At 39.4% G+C, this 12,678-nt stretch overlaps 1 protein-coding gene across 10 annotated transcripts in view; it reads right to left on the minus strand.

The window, feature by feature from the left end:
- Positions 1-12,678, minus strand: part of syngap1b (synaptic Ras GTPase activating protein 1b) — an 82,190-nt gene that overhangs the window by 32,254 nt on the left and 37,258 nt on the right. For 6 of the 10 annotated variants that reach the window (XM_046833420.1, XM_046833419.1, XM_046833421.1 and 3 more), the window contains exons 4-5: positions 4,333-4,748; positions 2,280-2,401 (exon numbers count right to left, since the gene is read on the minus strand). In XM_046833420.1, the coding sequence (XP_046689376.1) occupies positions 2,280-2,401; positions 4,333-4,748 (538 nt within the window). Of the gene's footprint in view, positions 1-2,279; positions 2,402-4,332; positions 4,749-12,592 lie in introns of those variants that run through there. The other 4 variants (XM_046833426.1, XM_046833429.1, XM_046833427.1 and 1 more) reach the window with 4 other exon arrangements.

A 12,678-nucleotide genomic window follows, 5' to 3' on the forward strand; every position in this document is an offset into this window, starting at 1 on the left:
CTGTAAAGTCTGAGTCGAGTACAGTGATAAGCTTTAGAGTCAGACTAAAACTTGAGTCCCTAGCTCTAGACTCACAGTAAATTCCAGGATCATTTTAGTGACTCAGGTCTTTGAATCTCGTTCATCAAAATGAACAAATGTTCCTTCGAGTCATTCAGTTCATTTCGTTCCTTTGATCAGAAATAAAATAAAATGTACAATTTTTCATAAGCAGATCCCCAACACGTCCACACACACCAACTTTAACTATAGTTCCAATAATGAAAAATATATAACAATGCAGCTAAGGACAGATGATAAACAGAATGAGAAGCTTCACCTTTCATATCTTCTGGACCGTATCGTCAGTTCTTTTGTCACTTTCATAATTATTGTAACAATAATGTAAAGATTCGGACAAAAAAATTGCGTTGTGTAGCATTTATGGGAATCATGTGATAAAAGAACGAACGACTCGAACCAGAGGACCCACGAGATGAACGACTCGTTTCTGTTTCCTGTACAACCTACGGAGATTTTGTGCTGCTTCGCTCATGCGCATCCAGTAGAAAACGAACAAATCACTCTTCGAGACGGCTCATTTTTCTCAGTCACATTAAAGACTCTTTTAAAATGAACGAATCGTTCATGAACGACTCATCACTACCTGTGATCAACTCCTCACATACCCAACACAAGTTCTTGCTGGAAACCTGCAAAGAGCTGCAAATCTCTGAGACTCTTTACTATCTACAGCAAAGCACATATCCAAAACCCAGGGTAGCATTTCCTCAGCACTGAGATCAATGTGTAAATGAATAAGTCATGACTTGGAGGATCAGACCAAAGAAAGATTCAGAAGGAACAAACAAGACTCTATAATGACTTCACACAGCTGCGTTGTATTAAATGCCCTTGGACAATCTGTGATTTAACTCAGTTTAGTACAAGGTCATTTTTAGTTATATGGTTCTCATGCCAGGTTAAGGAACCAGTTCCATCTCACAGGTGGTGATGTTCTGGATGTAAACTGTATAATACTGTAGGAAACCAGTGGTGGACACTAACAAAGTCAATGTCATTCATTACTGTATTTAAGTCGCTTTTCGCACATCTGTACTTTAAAAATTAGTCATTTGAGTCTTTTTACATAAATTGAGTTGATTAAGTGAGATTAACTCGTGGGGGTTACGTTCTAGGACCAAAAAGTAACAAGAAAATAACAGTAACAAAAAATGCAGAGGTTTTGACTCTCCTTTCGATGTTTTCTTTTTTCAAGGGGAATTGTACAGGTACTGAACTGTAAACTCAACAACAATTGTGAATTGCTGTCATTAATGTTTTATTTGCTACTTTAAATGAATAATACAATAATACATTTGTTTTTCAAACATTTTTATGTAATTTATTAGTACAAACTCTGTTTTGAAATGTTACTCTGAACCTTCAAGCCGCTCGAGTTACTCTTAGTCCGAGTGTCGAGGTTCCACTGTACTTTTGATACTGGAGTACATTTGAAGGCCGAGTGGATCTTTAACTCAACTACATGGTTTGTGTTCCTCATCCACCACTGTGGACTTCATCCATACTGTAGTTTTTATGACTCTGGAAGTGGTTCATATGTGGGAAAAGGTCACTGAACAATGACTTTATCAAGCAGCACCAATCAAACATCTTTTTTTTTCCCAATACCAGAGGACACCTGCAAAGAAAATCAGGGACATGTGACTCAGACAGGATGTACTTGATCAGCAGACTGCTGGGTTTGGAGCAAAACAGCGGGTAATTTGGCATGTAATTTTCTTAAAGGAGGACAGAGGATAACATGGACATGCCGATCCAGATGGAAAAAAACAAAAGAAAAATACACCAGGACCTTAAACATAATCCCTTTGAGATAGAGTTACAAAGGCATTCTTTTTTCTGCCCCAAATCAACATACAGCTTTTTTTGTTCATTTAAACGTCACCACTTTCATCCTGTGAGTTTTGTGAATTCTATGGCATCCTTCAATCGGGGGATTTTAGACGAATGTCGTATTAGATTGCTCTTACGTTTTGCTCATGCGTGGTACAGGAACGCATTTACAGATGTTTCAGTGTGGCTGAGCAACTTTTAGGAAATGATTAAAAATGGGGCTAGAAATGAAAAGTGTAGCCCCCCAATATCAACTTTATACAAGCAACTGTTGTTCCTGATTTCTTCCATGGAAGAGATCGAGGGCTTAAACTCATAGGTCCATTTATACCAAAGAAATAAACGTAGGAGAAAAGTGAAATGAGTAGAAACGTTTTGATCACCTGTCCTGATCAGCGCTGCGGAATCGTGGGAGGATCATTTGGCGGAAGCTGCTGGTGCGGTCCAGCTTGGGCTGACTCTTCGCTCGTTTTATAGACCCCTTCAATCTTCGTCCAAGAAAACTCTGGAATTAAACACCAGGGATTAACACAACGTACTGAGAGATGCACAAAACAAGTCAACAGTCTGACATGGGAAATGACTTCTTTCAACACAATTCATATTAATGTCCAGATCTGGGCAAAAACGTCGATGTGGAACTTGATGAAAACAGAGAAGTGAAAATGTGATAGATGAAAAAGTAACATTTGAGAGCCCTGACCTTAAAAACATATATAAACAAATCTGTCAGACTTCATAAAGTATGACACTGTGATTTCCCTGCACTGTCCCTGTGTAGCCACTAGTGGGCAGTCTCAAATCATGAGCCATTCGCTGTAGACTCTCAGTCAAATCCAAGTCGAGTTTAAAACTCGAGATCCAAAGTCAAGTCCAGAGTCAAGCCCTAAGCATACTCCACAAGCATACAATCTAGAATCCTGGATCTGAAGCCCATACCATCAATCCAGGTCCAGAAACCAAGATCATAGTCTCGAAATTTCAAGTCTAAGTCCAGGATGTAAAATCATGGTATCAGAGTCAATATATATATTATTTGCTCCTACCCTTCAAAAATTTACTACAAGTTATAGCATGAGGCATTGAGGGTACAATAATATCTATAAACACCCCACCCTACACACACACACACACACACACACACATTGTACACTTTAATTCATGCTAATTGATTTTATTGATTGATTGTAATTGAGTTATTATCAGATCTTCAGGCTGCATAGACACATTGCTTTTTGGATGCACTTTTTTGTATGAATTTATTTAATGAATTATTTAAACCTGGGTGTGTAGATATTTGAGTAGATATGAGTAAAAAATGAGTAGATATGAGTAGATATTTGGAGTCGTAGCGATAAATTTGCTCTGCATTTCCTGCACTGCAGCTTTACACAACAGCACAACTAATGAGTGTAATGCGAGATGCTGCGATTATGTAACAGAGATGTAACACAACACTTCTGTCTGTATCTGATACCAGCGTTCAGATATCTGCAGCCGGATTTAAACCCAAAGTGGGTGTGGCTTAAAGTAGTTTATATATATATATATATATATATATATATATATATATATATATATATATATATATATATATATATATATATATATATTTATTTATTTATTTATTTATTTATTTATTTATTTTTGACCCAGACCCCAGATGGTAAACCTTTCTGGCAATAGAACTTTTTTTTACAATAAAATTAAATAATAGCCAATAATAATAATAATAATAATAATAATAATAATAATAATAATAATAATAATACATTTAATTTGAATCACATCTTCAATGTAAAAAATCCAAACCTTTGTGTGTACAATCATTAAATGTAAAAAGAGTGAAAAAAATGAAGCAAATTGGCATAAAATAAATAAATACATACATTTTAAACAACAATAATAATAATAATAATAATAATAATAATAATATAAAATGGTAAATTGGAAGTGAAAATTTTTAATTAATAATATTCATACTGATTCATAATGGATGAATAAATATATTTATTTGATTTGAAATACTTTTATATAAATGCGAATGTTGGGATAAAAAGGTAAAAGATTTCAGATTTTTGGGGCAAAACATGACTAAAACCTGATCTCCTGCGTTTAATGTTACAGTTTATCAGGAACTCCAACTACGATTCGGAGGAGATTTTGATAAACCTTCAGAGAGCTACAGAAGGTGGGAGCGAATGCAGGTGTACTGTGGTGTGTTCTGCTGGAGAACGCTGAGAAGTTCAGCCTGTCTGAAGCAGTAGCGGATCAGGTCGGAGCGACTGACTCAGGGTTTGGCTCGAGTCTGTGTGAGCATGTTGGCTTTCTGAGAGACTAAGATTGTTTGTCTGGCACCTTGGTGCTGCTCGCTCGGGCGTTTCTTGCATGCTGGCGCTGGGCATGGCTGCGTCACGCGTCTCCGGATTCACGTACCTCAGATGAGGGCAGAGCCTTTACGCTGGACTCGACTCTGTGTCCTCCGGCCCATTGAGAAACGAGAGAAGAGAAGGGGGAATAGGAAAGAGAGAAAAATGGAGACTGAGGAGCAGTGGAAGAGGAGGGTGGGGTGCAGGGGTGGATTCGTCTTTCCGGTGGCAGGGATAAAGAGAGGGATAGCGGGAGAGAGGGAGGGTGAGATAAAGGAAGAGGCGGTGTGCCCGTGGGGTTGCGGGCGAAGGGACGAGTATCCGAGAGAGGGAGAGAGAGAGAAAGGGATGAAAGGAGCGAGGGAGGATTGGATGGAGGGGTACTCACTGATTGTCGGAAGGGTTGAGGGGGGGCTATGGGAGGGGTCTCCATGCTCGGCTGGCGCCCAGTGGCGATGCTTTTCCGCCTGAGGCGGGCGTGGTCTGAGCGAGAGAAAGAAAAAGAGGGGGGGAGAAAGAAAGAGGGAGGGATAAACACATAATTAGCATGCTGTCTAAAAAACCCTAATGCACTTCATCTCCTGCAGCAAACATCACAAACGAGTTTCACATCAGCAGCAGGAATAGAAACAATACACTGAACTTTATGATCTGTAAATGCAGAATCTTACTTTTACTGTTTAATGGCTATTTTATTATGCCTTTATCCTGCTTCATAAATCAAGAACCAAAAGTTTGTGCACCCCTGACCATTAGCAATTAAATGTCTTTGTTGTTGAACATCCCATTCTCTTCTCTTCTCTTCTCTTCTCTTCTCTTCTCTTCTCTTCTCTTCTCTTCTCTTCTCAGAAGAAGGTCATAGGTTCAATCCCAGCACCACCAAGCTTCCACTGCTGGGCCCCTGAGCAGGGACCTTCATCCTCAACTGCTCAGTTGTATGAATGAGATCATTGTAAATGGCTCAGGATAAATGCTGTGAATGTAAAATGTAAAATGTATCACTGAGATCAGATATTGATATTGGAGAAGTTAAGGAGCTTCCAGTTCCTCCCAAAGGAGCTCAGTGGGGTTGAGGGGCTCAGGGCTCTTTGCAGGACTTCTAAATGGTGCTTCTCTGACCATGTGCATTCCCACGTCTGTGATTTCATCACGGACAGCAAGTTAGAAAAAAGAGCAAACGTGAAATCATCCGTGAAACCCGGACAAATCCGCCGTACGTTTGACATATGGAGATGCTGCAACGAGTCGTTCGAGGTGTTTCGAGCGACATGCACATTTACTGGAAGATGAAGAGAGATGACTTTCGACGAGCTCAAACCCCTAAAACGTTCCACAAGATCTAACTGGAGAACACGTTTCAGAGGAATGGAAGGTGATAGTGTGTAAAAGTAGATAAATAAAGTACTTTCTTGTTTCTCAAAACTGTTTGATTCCATCTACCAACTATCTCAAGACCGAAAGATCTACAGATCTGATTGAGATGAATCCCATGACGGATCTCTGGACTGCACTTGGAATCTACGGTACCCCTTTTGTTTGTTTGTGACTCTACAGTTCCACCTTTGGTTTACAGGCTTCTGGAATTCTCAGATCTCTGCTACGACTTTATGGCCTGTGGACTGATAGAAGCCCAGACCTCAGTGTGTCTGTATAAAAGTGTTTGATGCACATGGCAACTTCTGTCAGCCTTGACTTCCTGTAACCATCACACACTGCTCACTCGTGCGATCTCTTTTGTCTGCAATGCTTCCTGAAGTTTTTTTGCCAGATACACATGAATCCTCCCATCACCATCATCTCTAAGAACTCACACCATGAAAGAACGAAGGCCAAGCTTCTGCAGAAATGCTGGAGAAGAAAATAAAGCTGTAGAGAGAAAGAGAGAGAGAGAGAGAGAGAGAGAGAGAGAGAGAGGCCATGCTGGCATGTATCAAACAGCGTCCTTGGGAGCGCATCTGCTTCCAGTGTGTGTGTGTGTGTGTGTGTGTGTGTGTGAGTGAGTGATGAATGTGGACGGTTCAGCAGAAACAAATGAATGGATGGAGTTTTGGGTGAGGAGGCGTTGGAAGCCTGGGAGAGATCCAGCAGGCAGGATGGAGTGAAAGAGCAAAAAGAAAAAAGAAAAAAAGAAAGGGAAAAAAAAATATATAAATAAAAGCCACCAGCATAGGCTGCATTTAGCTTTATTCTCAGTGTTATGATGCAGCAGGAGATCAATGCAAACCCTTATATAAATCCCAGCATAAATGCCCACTGCCTCTGCTATCACTCACTCCCTCACTCCCTCCGTCTCTCGCTGTCACTTTCTTCCCCTCCTTCCTCTCATCCTCCCCTCGTTCCTGCTCTTCCTGCCGTTTTCTGCCTCTTTAACACATACGCGCAGTTTGTTCTCGGTCACCCACGCACCTATTTTACATAATTCAAATAGTGCATTTATCCGTCTCTCCTCTACAGCCTCGTTTTCTCGCCTTCCTCGTCTCACTCTCGCTCGCTTTTTCTCGCTTTTCTTTTTTCAGATCGTCCGTTCTCATTCACAATGTTTTTCTTTCTCGGGCGTGTTGGCAGAACGCACTGGTAAATTGGTGATTAACTGGTAAACTGGTGGTGAATTAGTGATGAACTGGTAAAGAACAGTTGAATTGTAATGTCCTGGTAAATTGGTGATTAACTGGTGATTCGTGGTGGATTAGTGAAAAACTAAAAGGGGATGAACTGGTGACTTGGGGAACTGGTGAATTAGTGATTAATTGGTGATTAATTGGTGATTAATTGGTGAATTGGTGATTAATTGGTGAATTAGTGAAGAGCTGATGAACTGGTGAATTCATGATGATGCGTTTTGTATTTCTTATTCCATCTGCTCTTTGATGATGATGAAATGGAATCCCTGTACGAGGGTCCTTTCCGAAAGTCTTGGCACCCTCTACTAGAGCAAAACATTCAGTCCACAGTGAATGAAGAGCTGCAGTGTGTGTGTGTGTGTGTATTTATATGTTTAATAAAACACAAACGAACCACTGTTACTGTTACGTCGACACTTTACACGTCCCCAGTTTTCATCACAGGGGATTCTGTTGTGTACACAATATTCTGTATCAAATAATTATTACATGCGATGTCAACTCGCCCTCAAACACTTTGGCACTTAGTCTTTCTTTCAATTACATTTTTTCTCTTAAAACCTCAGGCAGGACAAAATTATTGGCACCCCAAAAACACACTGTGGATTTGGAAAAGAGCCTGAAGAGGTTTTTATATTCATTTGAATAGATTTGAGTTGTGTTTTAAAATAAGAACCTTTATTTAATAAGATAAATGCAATAATATTGTGTTTTATATCTCATCTTAATGTGTTGAGAGATTGCATTATCCGGCACAAAGTAGAAAAAAAAGACAGGAAACAGAAAGTAATGCAAGGTGTACATATAAACACTCCTGATAAAAAAAAAAAAAGCATGAAAAAACTGCTCATTATGCAGTGATTAAATATTGCGTTTGTTTATTCCTGGACTTTTTAGTGAGGAATGAAGGTAAAAAGGAAGGAAGGAGCTTTTTACTTATCACATGCGAAATTCTTTTTTTGCATATTCCAGTGATATTAGGAAACTGGCTTCAGAGCACATGGTCAGCCATGATACAGCGCCTCTGGAACACAGAGGAGGGTTAAGGGCCTTACTCAGGGGCCCTAAAACTGGCACCTTGGCCATCCTGGACCATAAACCCCTCGATACCTTCCGATGATTTAATTGTCTTGGATAGTAAAAAATCATCAGAAAAAAAATTACATTTTTTTTTACAAAAAAAAAACATTTTTTGGAAGATGTTTTAAATTGTAATCTATTTATAATCATGCAAATCATCCGATCGTCCAATTAAAATCAATTAGATGCGCTCTAGAATGTCGCTAACCCCGCCTCCCAGGGGTGTGCTTTGCTCTAGATTAGGAGCTCGTTAGCAGTAACATTGCTGATTGGTTGATGGGTTTTTTATTTTTACAGTCATCATTTGGGGAAAACTAGTTGAGTTTTTTCTCTGAAGAGGGTGGAGCTTGTATGAACATGCGGAATCTGTTCATGGTTAAGAAGTGTGATATTACAGCAGCTTGAACTCGGACAGTGTAGCAGTGATAATCACCCTCACGGACGAGTTTCTGACCCCAGACTCCGAATGAGAGCATCGACCTGATCGTAGCGCTGTAACGATGACTTTCCGCAGAAAAACATCTCTGCTCGTGGAGATCGGAAGGGATCTTGAGAGTAATGACTTGATGAGAAATGGGTAAAGCTGCCCAGGTTCAGACCAGGCCATTATTACTCATCATACTGTCTGAGATCCCTATGAAATCCTGACTGAATTCCGCTAACATGAGTGTTCTCATTCATGTGTTATAAAATAAAAATCATCCCATATAACCACAAACAAGCCTAATGTACCAAACAAGAGGAGCCTGAGGTGATTTTTCTGTCCATTAGCATGTGTGGTATCAGTCAAGTGCCAGAGTAATTAGCAAAAAACAGCTCTACCAGTCCTTTTTTTGTGATCTGTGATTTTCTTTTTCTTGACGCCGCAACCAAGCTAAAATTGCTCTAGACTCCTGATGATGCAACAGCATTCCAGAGAGTCTGTAAAACCTCGCCTTCACGTCAGATATTTAAGTTCATTTTAGAAGAATTGGCAGGTCTGTAGGTTCGATGTTAGTGTTTTTTTAATTAAAAGTTCAAAAAAGGTTTATTTTTGTGTTTAGTATTGAACTTATGTGTTTTCAAAAAGACTACAGTCAATAAAATTGGTCATCTGCCGTGTCACTCAAATTTCTCCTTGTGTCAAAGTTCTTGGTGTATCGTAAAACAAAACGTACGTTTTTGCTAGTTGATGATTATAATGATTATACAGCTTGTTTACAAAAACAGTTTCGGAATTCACACCTTTGCAGCACTAAATGGACCATATGGATAAAATATTTGGACACGACTTTTCCAGCCGTTCATGGTTATCACAAATTTGAAAGCACACAATTGTGTTAGACGTTTCTTGATGTAAATTTCCCAGAAACCTGAACCTCCAGAATGACAGTTCCCCTGTGCACAAAGCCAGCTCCATGAAGATCTGCTTTACATGGGTTAGAGTGGAAGATCTCCTGCTATAGAGCTCCAACCCTGATTGCACCCCAGGTCTCCTCACGTCACCTACATCAGTACCTGATTTTACTAACACCCTTGTGGCTTCAATGAATCTCCACAAATCTCCATAAAATCTGGTTGAACATCTTCCCAGAAGAGTGGAGATATTATTACAGCAAATAGGGACTAAACCAAGAAGACGTCTCAACTGAAGCACATCCCAACCCTTTGTAGTTTGAGAAGTAAGACTCTAAAATGGTAGCAAATGGAATTTAATGATCTTTTTTATTTTTAACAGCGAGGGTTAGAACTTGCACATAGTCCTTCTAATCTGGCTTGAATTAAGTGCTCTGGTTTTCCAAAACTCACCGAGCCAACGATCCGAAGATTTAAGCTGCACAATAGTTTGCACCCTGGAGAGGATGCTGGCTAATATTAGCACCTAATAGCTGAGGATAAGCACAACAGTTCCATCATAGGTTTTTTGGGGGGGTTGCTGTAAAATAGAGAGAAGTTCAGCCTGAAGTGACGCAGCAGTCGGTCTGAGGAACAGAGAGCCTGAGGACTTGCGTGTACCAAAGCAGGTGGAGAAGCCATGCATGAATCAGGACAAATCTCTGGGTGGCTTTGCTCTTCTTCACTCCTACAGCCCACAAAATGTATAAAAAATAAACCCAAATCCCCGAATTAAGTGACGCTCTGTATCCGCTCTGAAGGGTTTAACGACTTACCATTAACCTCTATAGATTTCCCATTGCTGGAGAAGTAACGCAATTGTGTTTCCCTACTGTAGGTTTGTTTCACTGTGCATGTGTGTGTGTCTGGGGTGTGTTTATTTTAGACTTTAGCTTGTGGTTTTAACTCTTAGATCTGCTTGCACTTGTTTCCATAGTAACAGCCCCTTCACAGGAACGTATAACTCTATGGATAATATTAAAGATTTAACATTTGTTACCAAAAATCCCTAAAATTACTACCTTTTTTTTCAGATCTACGGAAGGGGTCTCCGGTGTCCACGTGACAGTCACGGCTGCAACTTACAGCTAAAAGTTCGTGGACACCCGACCATAAGATTTCTGTGCTTCTTTTAGACCTTCACTCTTTCTGGAAGATGTTCCACTAGATTTTACGTGAGATGAGGAGGTTCCTGGGGTGCAGTCAGTGTTCGCATTCATTTATGTTCAATAGGGTTGAAGCTCTAGCAGGAGATCTTCCACACCAATCTGTGTCCTGCAGATCTTCATGAAATTGGCAATATATAATTATACAGTTGCGTATTTTATAAATTAAACACCGATATTGTATAGTTGCAGCGCAGAATTAAAGCATAAGGGTTGCAATAATTACACACTCGCTTTTTTGCTATCTGTGTCTCACACTATGGCTTTCTCGCTCTCTCTCTCACACACACACACACACACACACACACACAGCAGTGTGTCCGTTCTGTGCTCCCTTCTGTCAAACCCCATTCGGCGTATTTCACTCCTAAATTCATGCCGTAAAGCCGTTCGGATGAAGGAATAAAAACCCTCACGTCTGTATTTATTCCAATTTCTCAACCCTCGAGTCCCTTCTAATGCAAATCCAAATCTAGCCTCGTTACGGGGTTGCCATGGCAACGTTTTCTTTTTCTTTTTTTTTCTCCCCCAGAACCTCAGGTCTGACTGATGGAGTGAAAAAGTGACGGAACCTCTTAAAAAAAAGATACAAACACAGAGATGTATTAAAGCCACTTTAACTAAATCATCGTTATCTGTGTCTGTGTGTGTGTGTGTGTGTGTGTGTGTGTGTGTGTGTGTGTGTGTGTGTGTGTGCGAGGTCACGATCGTTATCGAACAAAGCGATGCCACATGTGTTGTGTATCCATCCCCATGGTGTGTAAACAACATAACGAGATAACAACGTGAGCAATGTTACAGGAAAGATAAATCTTTTGATAGGGGAGAGTGTGTGTGTGTGTGTGTGTGTGTGTGTGTGTGTGTGTGTGTGTGTAATAATGAACACCGGAGTGCTCTTGTACAGAAGGGGAGTGAGAGTATGAGAGAATGCGCATGTGTTCGAGAGGAGAGGAGTGGGAGGAAGTGTGTGTGTGTGTGTGTGTGTGTGTGTGTGTGTGTGTGTGTGTGTGTGCTTTTTCATTCTCAATGTAAATCTGCTATCAGGCTGCAAGCTGAAGCTGTAGTGTGTAGGCGGTAACAGCTCCCAGCTTACTCCTTTATGTGGGGGTATGGAGTGTGTGTGTTTGTGTGTGTGTGTGTGTGTGTGTGTGTGTGTGTGTGTGTGTGTGTGTGTGTGTGTGTGTGTTCTGTTTTTCTCACTCCACATAAGTTACGTCTCTTATACATTTCAGAACCTCAGACTTTTTGCAGAGCATCACATGACAGCACTCTGTCACTTCCTGTTCCTGTTCTTACTTTATATAATATAAAAGCTGCTGATACGAACACTGACACTGGAGACTCCTTCCATTACACGTACCCTCATGGGCTACAGTACGTCCTCGTCTTAGACCTTCAACACAAACGTATCTGTACATTTTCAGAATCTGTTTCCGCTTTCGAGACTTTACTTAAGAGACGAATTAACTGTAAACGGAGTCGTGGATGTGAACGTGCATTCAAAGCTACAGTAACAGGATTTTTGGTTTTCAGTATTTATCATTCTGAAATATAATTAGAACAAATACATTTTTCATGAATCATAAAAATAATAAAATATAGATAAAATAAATTATAAATTTATAAAATTAATTTCAATAAAAATTTATATAAATTGAATTTAATACAAATAAAAATGAAAACCATCTAATTAAAATATATATGAAATTTAAATCAATAAAATGTAATTAAATTGAGAAATAAAAATATATAAACAAAAATTAATTAAAGAAATAAAAATGAAATCTAAATGTACTAGAAATATATAAATAAAATTATTATACAAATAAAAATTTATATATATTTATATATATATACACACACACACACACACACACACACACACACACACACACACACACAATATGTACAAATAGAAAAATACAATGTCTATTTATTTATTTTTAAATAAATAAATAAATTTTATAAAAAAAAAATACAATTAAATAAACATCATTGTCACTGCTCAGGTGTGGAACCATGTAAAGGTAATTGGTGAGAGATGATGTGATGATGAAGAGGAACTGAAGATGAGGACGATACGTACCTACAGCAGAACTGATGCTGATGTTGATGTATTGGACCCTCAGTAGGAGTAAACGATTCCTGCGGTCTCTTTTAGATCCCGAGCGC

The sequence above is a fragment of the Silurus meridionalis genome, chromosome 21 (genome assembly GCF_014805685.1).
Source record: "Silurus meridionalis isolate SWU-2019-XX chromosome 21, ASM1480568v1, whole genome shotgun sequence".
Classification (NCBI taxonomy): domain Eukaryota; kingdom Metazoa; phylum Chordata; class Actinopteri; order Siluriformes; family Siluridae; genus Silurus; species Silurus meridionalis.